This window comes from Manis pentadactyla, chromosome 3, assembly GCF_030020395.1.
Source record: "Manis pentadactyla isolate mManPen7 chromosome 3, mManPen7.hap1, whole genome shotgun sequence".
NCBI lineage: Eukaryota > Metazoa > Chordata > Mammalia > Pholidota > Manidae > Manis > Manis pentadactyla.
The window spans coordinates 214773230-214786736 of record NC_080021.1 but is presented as its reverse complement, the minus strand read 5'-3'; the positions used below and the strand labels follow the sequence as shown (position 1 = coordinate 214786736).

At 43.1% G+C, this 13507-nt stretch overlaps 1 protein-coding gene across 7 annotated transcripts in view; it reads right to left on the bottom strand.

The window, feature by feature from the left end:
* SPTAN1 (spectrin alpha, non-erythrocytic 1) overlaps positions 1–13507 on the bottom strand; it is a 56790-nt gene that overhangs the window by 39953 nt on the left and 3330 nt on the right. For all 7 annotated transcript variants that reach the window (XM_036913715.2, XM_036913720.2, XM_036913716.2 and 4 more), the window contains exons 2-6: positions 6742–6981; positions 5502–5627; positions 2056–2196; positions 1541–1687; positions 6–139 (exon numbers count right to left, since the gene is read on the bottom strand). In XM_036913715.2, the coding sequence (XP_036769610.2) occupies positions 6–139; positions 1541–1687; positions 2056–2196; positions 5502–5627; positions 6742–6978 (785 nt within the window). In that variant the 5' untranslated portion in view covers positions 6979–6981. The remainder of the gene's footprint in view (positions 1–5; positions 140–1540; positions 1688–2055; positions 2197–5501; positions 5628–6741; positions 6982–13507) is intronic.

The window sequence follows — 13507 nt, the reverse complement described above, 5'->3', positions numbered from 1 at the left end:
GGTACCTGTTGAAGCGCTGGACCTCAGCGGCCCCAAAGAGTTTGCCCTGCCTCTGAAGAGCCAGTCCCTTCAGCCGCTGCCAGGCCGCGTTCACTTCATCCTGCTTGGTCTTGATCAGTTCCTCCTCAGGGTGCTGCTCCTGTCAAGGAAGACGGGAGACTGGACTTGGGCCATAACCTTGGGCTCCTCCAACCAGTTCCTGTGCTTGGAGTATCTGCTTCAGCAAACCTTCATCGCTCTGAAGAAATGCTGGTTTTAAGCATGAAATGAACTGAAGCATATTAAAAATGAACTTCTATTTCCTCTCATATAAAAAGAGGAGAGCCATGATCTATGCCCAGGAGTGGTGTGGAGAGTCTGTAAGGCCGTTATGTGCGTCAGCACTAAAAACCTTCATGTTAAATGCTTCGGCTACAACTCAGTGGCAGCTCCATCGATGCACCCATTTCTGCCCCAACTCTGAAAATGTGGCTATTTCAAAGTTCACAAGGCTGTTAGGCATTCCTTCCCATATGCAGGTTTTCAGGACCTGTTCCTGACTTCAGACTGGAGATAATTCTTTAAAAGTATCCTTTCCCACTAACCACATTTTGTTTTAATAAAAGTAACACATGAAGGGTGATACGTTTCAGGGTTGTGGGATCCATATGTGAGATCTCGGTCTTGGCCTGAATGCTGTTCTCAGCACATCTTTGGGACAGCCCTGGACCCAGGGTAGCACATCTGTCACTGTGAAGGGTGAGGCATTCAAGGAGTGCTGACTCCTCTTCCCCGTCTCACTGAGGAGTAAGTACGAGCCCTGAAGGAGGTCCATACAGCTGTAATTTGTCCTCCAAAATCAAAGTTTGCTAAAACAAAAACTCTAGTTCCCAGATGTCTCTGGAGCTCTCTGACCCCATAATGGAAGGTGAGACTAAAGAGGCAGCCGTGGGAAGGCACGCACAGGCCACATACACTCCCCTCTTTACGGTCGCAGAGCTACCAGCAGACAGCCTGGTCACTGTGAGCTCCCAAGAGAGCCAGAGAGGCTTCCAGTCAAAAAGGAAGAGGCTCTGCATGGCTCTTCAGGGCATTTCTCTGCATGCTAGATGGGATGATGCCTGATTCATGGATCGTTTAATAAAGCAAATTAGATCTTCAAATTAAAAAAAAAAAAAGGACAGGAAGAACAACCAGCTAAGAGTAGATGTCTGCCAACCCTGAGAAGTGCTCACCACCACCACACCCTCGTCTGAGAACCCCTAACACCCAGCTTCACCAGCCCAATAAAAACACCTCCAAGCCCTCCCTAGATGTGGGTAGAGGATACAGATCAAACGAACTCTGCCCTCTCTGCGCATGGCTACATGTTAAAGAGCATTTTCCAGTTTAGGAGTAATCAGTACTGCTGCCTGTCTTGGATCTAAACAGAACTCACAGACATGCATATAAAACCTGCTCACTTGCTAAACATTAGGGAACTGGTCATTATTGTTTTTGTCTGAAAGGACTAGAACGTTAGGATCACCATGTGAGAAGCACACAGCACTTTGCTACTGACCTGAACAAGTTTGGCAGCAAACTGGTTCACTTCGTTCACTCTTTCTTCATGGGCAGCCATATCTGTTTGAAACTCTTCAAATTTCTTCTGTAAAACCTCCACATGCTCCAGGTCCTGGCCTAGCTCCTCAGAAGTCACAATTGCTTCCTATTCAGGGACCAAAATAAAGCCAGAGTTGCCCACCAGCACCTGGTAATGACGGCTCCCAGACAATGACCACGAGAAGCATGCTGCCCTGCATGTGGGGCAGGCCACGCTGGCTTCAGCAGATGCAGCTTTCCACGTGTAAAAGGCTGAGCTCATGGTGTTCTGCCCTCAGAGACCCTAGGTTTCAGACTGACAGAGGAGAACATGTCCAGAGAGAAGCTTGGGATTCAGCACTCCCACAACCTCACCTTCTGCTTTAACTGGCTGCATCCGCACCAAAACTGGCTCTCAGCTGCAGGTCAAGGAGTCATCTCTTACCTTCCCCTCCAGTAAGGCTTACTTAGTAGATGGTTCTTCTTGAAACATACCTTGTCATTGATCCAGTCCATCACATCCTCACATTCCCGTAAATATTGCACCAACTTCTGGGCCTGCAGCAGCTTGACCCCTTTCTCCCGCATCTTCTCCAGGAGGAGCTCCCACTGGCGGTGCAGCTCCATCAAACGAGTCTGCAGTTAAAAATCAACCATCACATTACAACCACTTCTTTGGGATCTGGCTCTTCCACAGTTCCAGCAAGTCAGAAACCTCTCAGAGCTCTGAACCAGTCTTTTAAAAAAGATAATCCCTAAACTAGAGGAAATTGCAAAGTTAACCAAGAACAGGAAAAAGCACATACATCAAAGTGGTTTGGAAAGTCTTAAAGAACAAAATAACTGACCTTTCATACATAGGTATGTTCTAGTTTACTTTAGGGGAATTATTATTGTTAATTATTAGTTACAATTATTTAATGTTATTATTTACTATCAATTATTAAATTATTAAAGTGGGATAACTACTGGGGAAAGAAAAATAAGGAATAACTTGGAACCTGAGCAGAAATTACTGAAGGGTATAGTCTGAATTAAAAGGAAAAAAAACAAGAACAAAACAAGAAGTCCTACAGACATCAACTAAAGAAATAATTATGAGGCACGTGAGGAAAACCTTCGTATGAAAGTATAAAAGATATGGTCCTGAGATAAGTTATCAAAAAGGAAGGAAAAGGTTTTGGAGCCTCTGTGAAAAGACCGTTTGTGATATAACACCATCACAAATTACATTTATTTCAAACTTCACCCAACTGGCAGCCACAGGCCCCAAAAGGTCACCTCCCAGCATCTTTGGGTTCCCACAGCACAGTCTTAGTGAGGACTTGTCAAGAACTGGGGGACGCTCGTCAGGATCAAGCATAGGCGATGCATTCTGGGATTCTAATCCAATCCCAGAGTGCTGACTATGCCTACCCAAGATACTGGGAGTTTCCGTGTAACACTGTCACACATAGTAAAACACCACAAAAGATGAAACTCTACAGAAGAGATGTCTGGGATCCACCCATGGCTGTAATGCCACTCCCAGCAAGCTAAAAACTTGGAAGCCACAGGAGAGCCAATATGGGTGGATGCTCTTAGAAACAAGTGAGGATGTTTGGTTTGAAAGGAGAAGGCGAAGGTAAATATAAATGCTCACACAATCCACTTCCACCAGACAACCACTTCCTCCACTGATGGATAAAACTGGAGTCCACCACAGCGAAGGAAGTGAAAGGCATTCCAAGGGAAGGGGGAAAGGCAACCAAGAGTAACTCAACACTTCACCTACTCGGATGTGGGACCCAATGTGGGTGGCGGTGACGATGGGGCGCCACGCCGTCCGGTACGGTGTAAAAGTCTAAACCAGTGACAGACAGGTTATCCAGGACACGCACAGTCTTCGCACTCCACCCACTCTGCTCTGTGTTAATGCTGCCTGTCAAACTAAGTTCCTGAGTTATGGGTAGATGAATTACCAGCCAGAATCACCATGGGAACAGGGAGCATGAACATAAAGATAAGGAGAGCCCTTTGCTCAAACTGAAAACAAGGCACAGAGCAAACCTCACCCTTGAGTCCAGTGTCATCCTGGCACAAATTTCACCCCTGTCTCCTGGTATAGAACAAAGGCCAGGCCTGTCCCAGTTCTGAAAGAGCCAGGCCATTCCTGGTGTGCCTGATCTCCGTAATGCTGCAGGTTAGGGAGCGTGTAGTTCCCCGAGCTTGCTGCTGTTTGAGGGTGAGGACGCAGGCAAGGAGAGGCACTGGAGCAGCACACCCAAGCTGCCAGGGTGGAGAAGGAATCCAGGCTGTGACTCAGATGGCTTTCTAACAGGGCATGAACCAGTGGCAGAAACTGTTGGAGACGTGGTGGAGGGAAATTAGGGAAAGTAAACAGGACTAATATACAGCTTGGAGAAATGAAGCCAATAATTGTGACTAGCCAAGCAAAGGGGTGGACTGAAATTCCACTGTGTCACCTATTAGCTGTGCGAATTTGGGCAAGTCACGCAAGTTACTCAAACTTCTCTAAGTTTTGGTTTCTACCTTTCTAGACTATGGGGATAATGGCCACCTTGCAAGCTTATTGTAAAGATTAGAGATCACATATGTACAATTCCTAGCAAGTGTTTGCACATAAATAGCTACTCCACACACAGGAGGTAACAGCACTTCTAAGTGTTGCTTTAGTAAGACCTCTAAACGGGGAGGAGGGTACTTACTATAGACCCCCATGAAGTGAGCTTTGGGTCCCCACCCCCCAGATTAATTACTGAAGTCAAACACTTATCTGTATCTCATGCCCACATCTGTGGCCTGGTTATACTGCTGCAGAGCAGCCCCCACACCCTGGGAAACACCTTCTACCAAGGAAATAACAAGGCGTGCTGATTCCAGTCACTGCAAGACTGTATACACATCGTGGGAAAATGGGCAGATAAGTGTCTGTATTTAACTGCAGAGAGACATATGCATTCATTACCTAATGGCTTGAATGTAATTCAACAGTTGTCAAGTAGCATTTAAAATTTACACTTATTTCCTATTTAATTTAGTAAATTCTAAATGCCTTTACTAGTAACAGTTAATTATTAATAGGTTTAGGCCTAATTACAAGTCTCCAATATGAGACTACAGAGTATATTAGGGCAAAAGAGAGACAAGTATTTACTGTTGAAAACCACTAGCCCATATCCTAAGGGAATGGAACCTCCACAGGGAGTGTGAGGAAACAGTGGCCTATGAAGCCTTCTGGCTGGAGCCTAAGAATGCAGCTTTCATCTCAGTCTTCAGGATTGCCTGGACAGGTGAAGAACAAAAAGGCTGGTCCCTCAACAGAGCATGACTTTGGGTAACAAAGAACAAAATACATACATAGATATGAGGTAAATCAAAGACAAATAAGAATATCCAGTTAGAGAAAATAAGTGTGCACACCTCGTCCTAAAGATATTTTTTTCTCTCTTAATACCTTGGTATTAGAAATGTTAAAGCAGAGAAAGATCAGTTATTGCCCCAGCTCCAATGAACATGAGCCAGACCAGAGTCTGGGGACACCTACTTCAAAGTTACCTATTACTATGGTCACTGCCCAACAGAGAACTTTCTTTATAGGGTCTGTGATTAATCCTATTGATCTTTGTGTCCCAATCCCTAAATTCACCAATTTCACTAATAGGTTTTCCATCTAACTACCATCTCTAAACGTTAAGAGTTTAGTTTACAATCTCCTTTAAAGTATAATCACATTCTGGTTTGTTCTACAAAAAGAATATTAATTTCACCAACAAATATACAAACACTTGTTTATAGTCACACTGAATCATCATATTACAGACAGGATTTGGGTAACTCCCTTAGGAGTTAAAGAAAAGGGCTAGAAAGGACTCTTTTTTTAGGAACACCACTTGACATCTAACACGAATCCACATCCACACCAGGCCCTACTTACTCACCCTTATGGTTTCAGATGCAAAATGCCCTTCTGAGATCATCAGGTTTCCAGTTTCATCCAGCTTAACGATGGCTCCCGAGTTGGCCTGCACTTCAGCTTCAAAGGCTTGATGTTTCTGAAGCTTGCCCTGTAGGTGGACCATGACATGAGCAAGGGATGCAATCACATGGCACTCACCATCCTGTCCCCCAGGCCCCAGTGCTCCTCCTCTAGCGAATCCCACTCCCTCCAGTCACAGACACCTTGCACAGCATCTCACCCATCCCCACCTGCTCAATTACTCAAACACTCTGACTGCATCTGTCTGGGCCCTCTGAAAGCCTGGCCACTGAGGACCACCAACTCTGCCGACAGCAAGATACTGTAAGCTTCTTTTTTTTGGTCTATCAGGAAATTAGTCTTTATGTGGACATCTAGTCCCTTTCAGAAGTAAAGAACCATATCAGCAGCTTTCTTAGCATCATTATTTACCCTGAATAGTCCATCCACATTAACTCAGGACAGTGATGCTTTTTTTTAGCTTGCTTTAGAAGCCACTCTTCGACTGATTTGATTTGATACATTTCATTTCTCAATACCTCTTTTTAATCAAATACTGAGCTGGAAAGGGGCCTGCCAAGCAGGGGCTGTACCAAAATCAACGTTCATTCTTTTCTTTTAGATGACACTAATGTAGTAAAAGAACCTTGGGCCCAACTATTGCTCCACTTGCTAAAAGTCTTTAACCAAAATCAATGAAAAGAAAGGCTTTTTTTTTAAAACAGCTTTACTGAGTATAATTTCACCATAAAATTAACTTGTTTTTTAAGTGTACAATTCAATGACTTTTAAAGACTTATCAATGAGTTGCTTAAAGGAGACCACTAACTATAAATTTTCCCCAGCAACAACACTTTTAGTGTGCCTTTCTCAAAAACACATATTCTGAGAGACCAACCTAGACCTTCCCTAAAAACTGCCAAAGGGTCAGCAATGGTTTTGAGGCAGTGGTTTGAGAACCATCAGTTTAAAGCATCCAGAGAAGATAAATGTATACCTGCAAGGTCCCATGCTCACCCTCACTAACATGTACATTATGGGCTTTTCCGAACAGTGAATTAGTCCTTCCTTATGTCTGATCTGCATTCTTGCTGCCCAACCTCTTAAGGTCATAATTAAATGACCTAAAGAAAGTATGATTTGGGGGCAGAAACATCTGAGCCCTTCCATTCTGGCAGGAATCTCAGGGAGATGAGACACACCTGCAAGTTGGTTGGGTCTTTATAGTTCTCATCGGATGCAATTTGAAGCTTCTCCTGAATCCACTTCTCCAGCTCTTCAGCATCTCTTTGGAAAAACTGGAATCGATAGGAATCTTCGAGTTTCTGACGTCTGAGGGTTGAGAGCTCCTTGAAGCGGTGGTATCTGTCTAGGACCTGCTGCCGCCTCTCTTGGATGTCCTCTGCTGTTTCCAGCACTTTGACCCCACTTGGGTCCATTTTCTGAAAAGACAGGGTGGCCAGAGATAAGCACCACAAGACACCAAGTGTCTTTAATGGAATTAGCCTACCTAAAGGAAAGAATGAATTATCAGGGAGCCCTAGCAGACTAACGAGCTGAGAAGGCAGCCCCTCCTCAGGATCTAACAACGAAGTTCAGATCCTATTCCTCTGTACTAAGTGGTACCCACTTCTCTGCAACTCCAGCTTCCACGGGTCCCTCAGAGGTGCCAAACACAGCAATGAAACCAAGTGAAAAAGCAAAGGGTAAACTATGGTTTATACTGTCAATTCTATGAGCTTTGAGAATCCAATGGAAACACCAACTTTGGTACTCCAAGAATCATTGAGAAATCCATTCAGAAGTTCTTCCATCTGATCTGTACATTTCATTGTGTGTAGATTAGACAGAATTTACTCTTACTTAACTCCGCTTTTCTATCTTTCTAGATCTCAGCCTGTTACTCAATGTAGAAAAGGGAAAGATATATAAAGTAACTGAGTCCTTAACATCAATAACCAATAGCATTTAACTAGTCAAAGGAGCTGATTTCTTAGCAACCCCAAAATATCAATCCTACAAGTCTTTGGGATACCAGAGAGCCTGGGCAAAGAACAGGCTTAATTTCATCTGTATGTGCATAATTAAAAGAAAATCAGTGAAAAATTCATCCTCCTTTCCTCCTACCTGTTACTTTGGAAAGCAACAAAACTGCAAGTTCAGCATCAATTTCAGGTTGACCACAAATGCAAGCTAACTGGGTAGGTGGTACTTCCTACCTTTAAAACTGCCCCAGCTTTAAACCCTCAGATTTCTGAGCAGTTTCACCAAATTTTAATGTCAAAAGGAAATCCTGACCTATTTATGGAAGAAACCCAGAATATACTACCTATTCCTATCAGGAATAAGCCTGATATACTCTAATCAGAGAAGGAGCACAAAAGAGGTACCAATTCATGATAAAGAGCTTCTCAATTTGTGGGTAACATGTGAGGAATAAGCCTGATATATTCTAATCAGAGAAGGAGCACAAAAGAGGTACCGATTCATGATAAAAAGCTTCTCAATTTGTAGGTAACATGTGACCTTGCAAAAGTCACCTTCCCCCTCTATGCCTCAATTTCCTGGCGTGCCTAACAATGTCAGGTGAAAATAAGATGGTCTAAGATCCTTTAAAACTACACTCTACATAGAAGATTCTGAGACTTGGTAAAGCAGCAGACCAGATGCACCTCATGGTCTCTCCAGCTACTGTTCTATAATTTACACAGGGTATAAGAACCGTGTTACCAGGGAAATGTGGCAGCTCTTCCGGTTACCCTGTCCGCCTGGCCAGGCTAACACAAAAGGCTAAGCAGGCTCAGGGCTACACAGGGCGTCAGGGAGACCACCCCACCTCCTGTTCGAGGTGAGCAGCACTGCTGAGATCCTGGGCAGGTCAAAGTTTCCAGCTCTTCAGGGATTAAAGCAGCTCTCAGAGGTGGCAAAAAACATCGGCAGCACCTGACCGATCTGAGGACTACCTTTCCGCCAAGAGACTGTCTTCCAAGGGAAGAGAGTATGAGGTGATTTCAGCCAAATTACCACTCCTTCCAAATTATCCTCCACATATGAACAAGTTGTTTTTGTTGTATTATTGTTTTCCCACAAAGCCAAATTTATTTTACTACAAAAAGAAATACATTCTTTGCTGTGTTACTTTCAAGCTTTAGAACATTTTTTGACTCCCTTCAGAGAGCAAAGAATCCACTCTTTAGCAGGACCTTCCCATTTGGCCCAACATACCTGACGTATCTCTCATCCACATCCCCATCCTCCTGGCTGGCATGTATAAACACTTTTTCTCCTCCAAAACGTGTGATGCTTTTTAAAGACTCCAAGCCATTTGCACAGGCTTCCTTTGCCTAGAATGTTCTGCCTCTTCTTTGCCTAAATAACTCCTATTTATATCTCAATACCTAGCTGACATGAGTAAGCTACAGGATCTTGCCTCCTCACCAAGCTGTACTCGATGCTCCCTCCTTCTCAGATTTAATCACACTTTTCTGTGGATTTGCAAAGCACTTGTATATAGTTTCCATGGTATAATTAGCCTGAGCAACCTAATCTTCACATCCCCCATTTCTAGCATACAGTGGTCATTAAGAATCGACTGTTGATGTGCTTGATCAATCATGTGCTAAGTGTTGTAGCTGCTTGTGCAGAAACCCTTAATTCATTTGTAAAGGGAGGGAACTCAATAATCCACCCACATTCCATTCTCCATACTGTCAAACTGGAATCTATACAGGTTAAAGCTAGATTCGTGACAGAATTGCACATGACGAGTTGTGCCAGCACAATGAGGTGTCAACCTAATTGAACAAGTCTGAATGGCAGCATATTTTGAGGAATTAGCTGCCCTTTCACTCTGGTAAGGTGGGACCTTGGAAATAAGAGCTCAAGAAGGCAGCATCAATGGATGGCTGTAACTGGAAAAAAAAAAGAATTTACTCTCAAAACAGGCTTCAACAGAGTCCTTAAAATCAAAACCTGAGAGTAGCCTTGAAAAACCCAGTGTCTGTAACAGAGTGCAGTTTCTGCGATAATACTTGACTACGACAAGGCAGTTCTGCCCACTGCTACCCTCAGAACCTGAGCATCTTCTGGGGAAGGTGGCCTCTGATGGGTACCTGGACGAGGGTCACTGCTATCATCAGCCACATGTAAACATGGCTGCCAGCCAGATTCCCTCACCACCCCAAGTTACAGGCGCTGCTCAGGGGCCATGTCTCAGCTCAGAAGGTTCCCGTTGGCAGGCATGTTCTCTTCTCTCTCCCACTCCCAACTTCACCACTTACTACCACACAAAGCCTTCAAAGCCCAAACACCCGCTGGTCCTCCCTGATGCCTGAGCCAGTCCTCCCTCCCATGCTCCTCCCGAGCACCATCACATTCTGCCGTGGAGGCAGTTTTCTCCCTGCCGGCTTCTAAGCTCTTTAGGGCATTTAGAGTTCCTAAGGAACTGTAAGAAAATATCTTATTTTACTTTCTCTGACTACAGAACTTGACACATATTAGAGTCAATTACATTCTTGAACTTGGAAAGCTGTCACTTTCATTATTAGGAGACACAAGGTCACTAATAAGCAAGTCACAAAGCCTAGGGGGACCTGGGATACTGTGGTTCCCAAACTACTATGCTAGACCCAGTGATTCTTAGCATGATTGGAGCTGACATATTCCTTATTGATGGCTATTATATATTTATGTTAAGTAAGTAATTTTATTAAATATTCGTTCATTCCTTTCTCAACTATCTTTTCCCTCTCCATTTTGGAGAGAAAAAAGGAGGAGGAGGCCATATTAATCATTTTTTTTTAATCAAAATTAATTTTTAAGACTGAGTCTTAAGTTAGTAAACAATTAGGGTTAAGAATAATTTATATATTTCCTTTGTTTTCATCCCTCAGGAAACAGTTAAAATGGGAAAACAGCCGGAAATTATGTGCCTAGTTTGCTTGCTTACAAAACGTTCTTGTAAAATTTTCCAAGGAAGGTAAAGTTACGTTTGAAGTGATCCCTTCACTGCACGGGAGCCCCTGCAAGAAGTCTGAGCCTTCAGATTAATGCCTGTGGTGTTTGTCTTGTTTCCTCGTATCACAGAACTCTGCATTTCTCAAATCCTTCAGCTGCCATGGAAATTTCTAAGAAATCACATTGGGGAACAGCCCTTTATGATGAAAACCAGAATCCCCAACAGCATACTACAAAAGTTCCACCTGAGCAAGTTCCCCTGCTTGGGTCCAGCTTTCTGCTTTGACCCTACCAATCCAGGGAGGCAGTCCAGCCAGGCCCTGCTGAAATTAACCAACCTAAAAGGCCCTCTTTGTCACCCCAGTGAAGTAGAACAAGTCAATTCTATACCAAGTGCTTTGGTCAGGCAATAATGGACTTTTCTTTCCTGCAGCAGATCAGCTGACGTCAGCAGGCGGGAGCTCTGCCAAGCCACAACTGGCTGTCTCTCTGGGGAGCTGGACATCTGAAAGTCATCAATGCTCTCCCACTGCCGTCAGCATTCAGAATTTTCTTCTGTGACATTACAGGAGCCTAAGATTATAAGTTAATAAGTATTGCTCCCATCTCTTAACCTAATGCAGGTTTCTCTATTTTATACAAGTTCCAGTTTCTATTTGCCCCTGAAAGGGTCATTTCCACAAACTGTATTAAACACAGGAAAATTTTTCATGTCATGAAGAACTATTGCAACCCAAAGGCACTAAAAACCTCATCAGAAACTGTTTTGAGAGAGTTAGTGGGATTTCCTGGACTCAGTCTGTGTGTGCCACATTCCCTCCCTGACTGAGGCTGTCCGCTGCAACAACTCCACCCCTGCCCTGAAATATGCAGCTGACTGATAAGGCAGACTCCACCGAGAATGTTCCCGGCTGTTCCCAGCCTTAATGGGATTAACGCCTTGAGAGAGCTAGAAAGGGAGACTCTGGGAAACGTGCCATTAAAAAACAATCTCCAACCACACCAGCCTATCCATTTCACTTAACTGCCCCCAAACTGAGAAGGAGCTGACTTCCTAGGACTTCAATCAAACTACTATCTCAAAGCAGCCAATCAACTCTGATTTTGCCAATCAAGTTTCTGCACCCAGAATGTGGGGGAGGGGAAACGAAGTGTTGAGTGTATTCTCTCTCTCTTTCAGAACAGCTACCCATTTAAAGTAACCAAAGAAAAAGGTCCTGTTTTTACAAATATCAGGAGACTGCAAATGTAGGCTATTTATAAATGCAATGCAGCAAATGTTAGCTGCATCATTCAGCAAATAATGTGAATTGATCTCAGGGGATAAAACAGGAATTATAACTATGTCCTCTATTGTAATAAATAAAAAGAACTTGTCAGCATTATTACAGTATTGCCAGATCTCTGGGAAAATAGAGGGGTCTCTTGGGGGGTGGAGCCAAGATGGCGGCGTGAGTAGAGCAGTGGAAATCTCCCAAAACCACATATATTTTTGAAAATACAACAAAGACAACTCTTCCTAAAAGATATAACTCTTGGCTAGAAAGTTCTAGTCTAATGCAAAAAACATGACATTCCTGAGAATGACTCCTCATATCCAACACAAACTTTTACACACTATTAATGAAAATGGATTCCAACAAATGAGGCTAGACATTAATATCTTTGTCTTCTTGCAGAACACCAAGGAATGGCTGAGGCAGTCGCCTCTACTTGATCTCCAGAAGCTATACACCCCATTGTGCAAGGGATATACTGTCTTTGCAGGGTGGGGAAAGGGTGAGAATGACACTGTGTTAAACAAAAGACTGCAGATACAAACATTCCCAAACCAAAGGTCAAACGCTTTAAACTCTGCCAACTTGGCACCTGCAGTGAATAGCTTAGAACACCCTCACACAGATCTTGGAGAGTGGAAGAATGCAGCAATCACAGTTTCTCTATGGAACCCCAGAGGAGAATAAAATTGTAGCGAAGATGAAAGGACTCCAACTGCAGTCCTTTCAGCTTGGTCCTTTTACAGCAAGCTGATTGTGCCAATGTAAGGGGCGAGTGAAATACTACAAAATGCCCTCAGACTTCTCCAGATACACTGTTTTGCAAGGAAAGGGATTTTAGGAACTCACAGGATGAATAGAACATTTGGCTCTATGGAAAATGTCACAAACACTGCCTAGAGCAAAAGGTCATAAAACATTCATCAGTTTTTTTTTTGTTGTTGAGTCAGAGCCCATAGGTGCAAAACGCACAATGCTGTTTTTGCGTGGCTTAGAAAGCCAACCTATTACCCAATCGTACATTTGCAAAGCAAGAGAACTACATCCAAGCCTGTGGAAGGGCTTCCCCCAGAACAAATCACCGAAGAATTGGTTAGCACCCATAAAACTGTATTCCAGTTCATTCTCAGATCAAACAGAAGAACTCAAAACCAGCTTAGCTACAGATTTTAGTGGCAGATCTGATGGTAAGCAGAGGTAAATGATACATAAATTAAGAGTTTTAACCACGAATAAAACCAAGTATTTTTTGCTTAAACCACATTCCAATCAGGATTGTGGATCCACATCAGCCTTTAAATTGATTAATTCATTTCAACTCGTTAGCACGATTCTGCAGAGGTGAGCAGGGACTTAGCTTTCAGAAAGCAAAAGATTCATACTGCATTGCATAAAAATCCAGGAATGCAGAACAACGCTGAGAAAACTTACTTCTGATGCTTCCCAAATACTATCTTGCTGCTACTTACCTTTTAACCTGTAAAAGTCAGAGAAGTATTTAAGTGCAAAATATTGTTACCCAGATTCATAACAGGATGATAAAGTTATAATATGGCCCATTTTTATAAACCTCATGTAAATAATTAACCAGTCTGATTTATAAAAGGGCTTGCCTTGGATTTATCACCCATAATCACTAGACATTTGCAAAGTTTATATTTCTTCTTATGGGATAGTAAGACACTAATTTTAAGCATTGCTCTTTTTGAAAAACATCCAATTCAGCAAACACTCA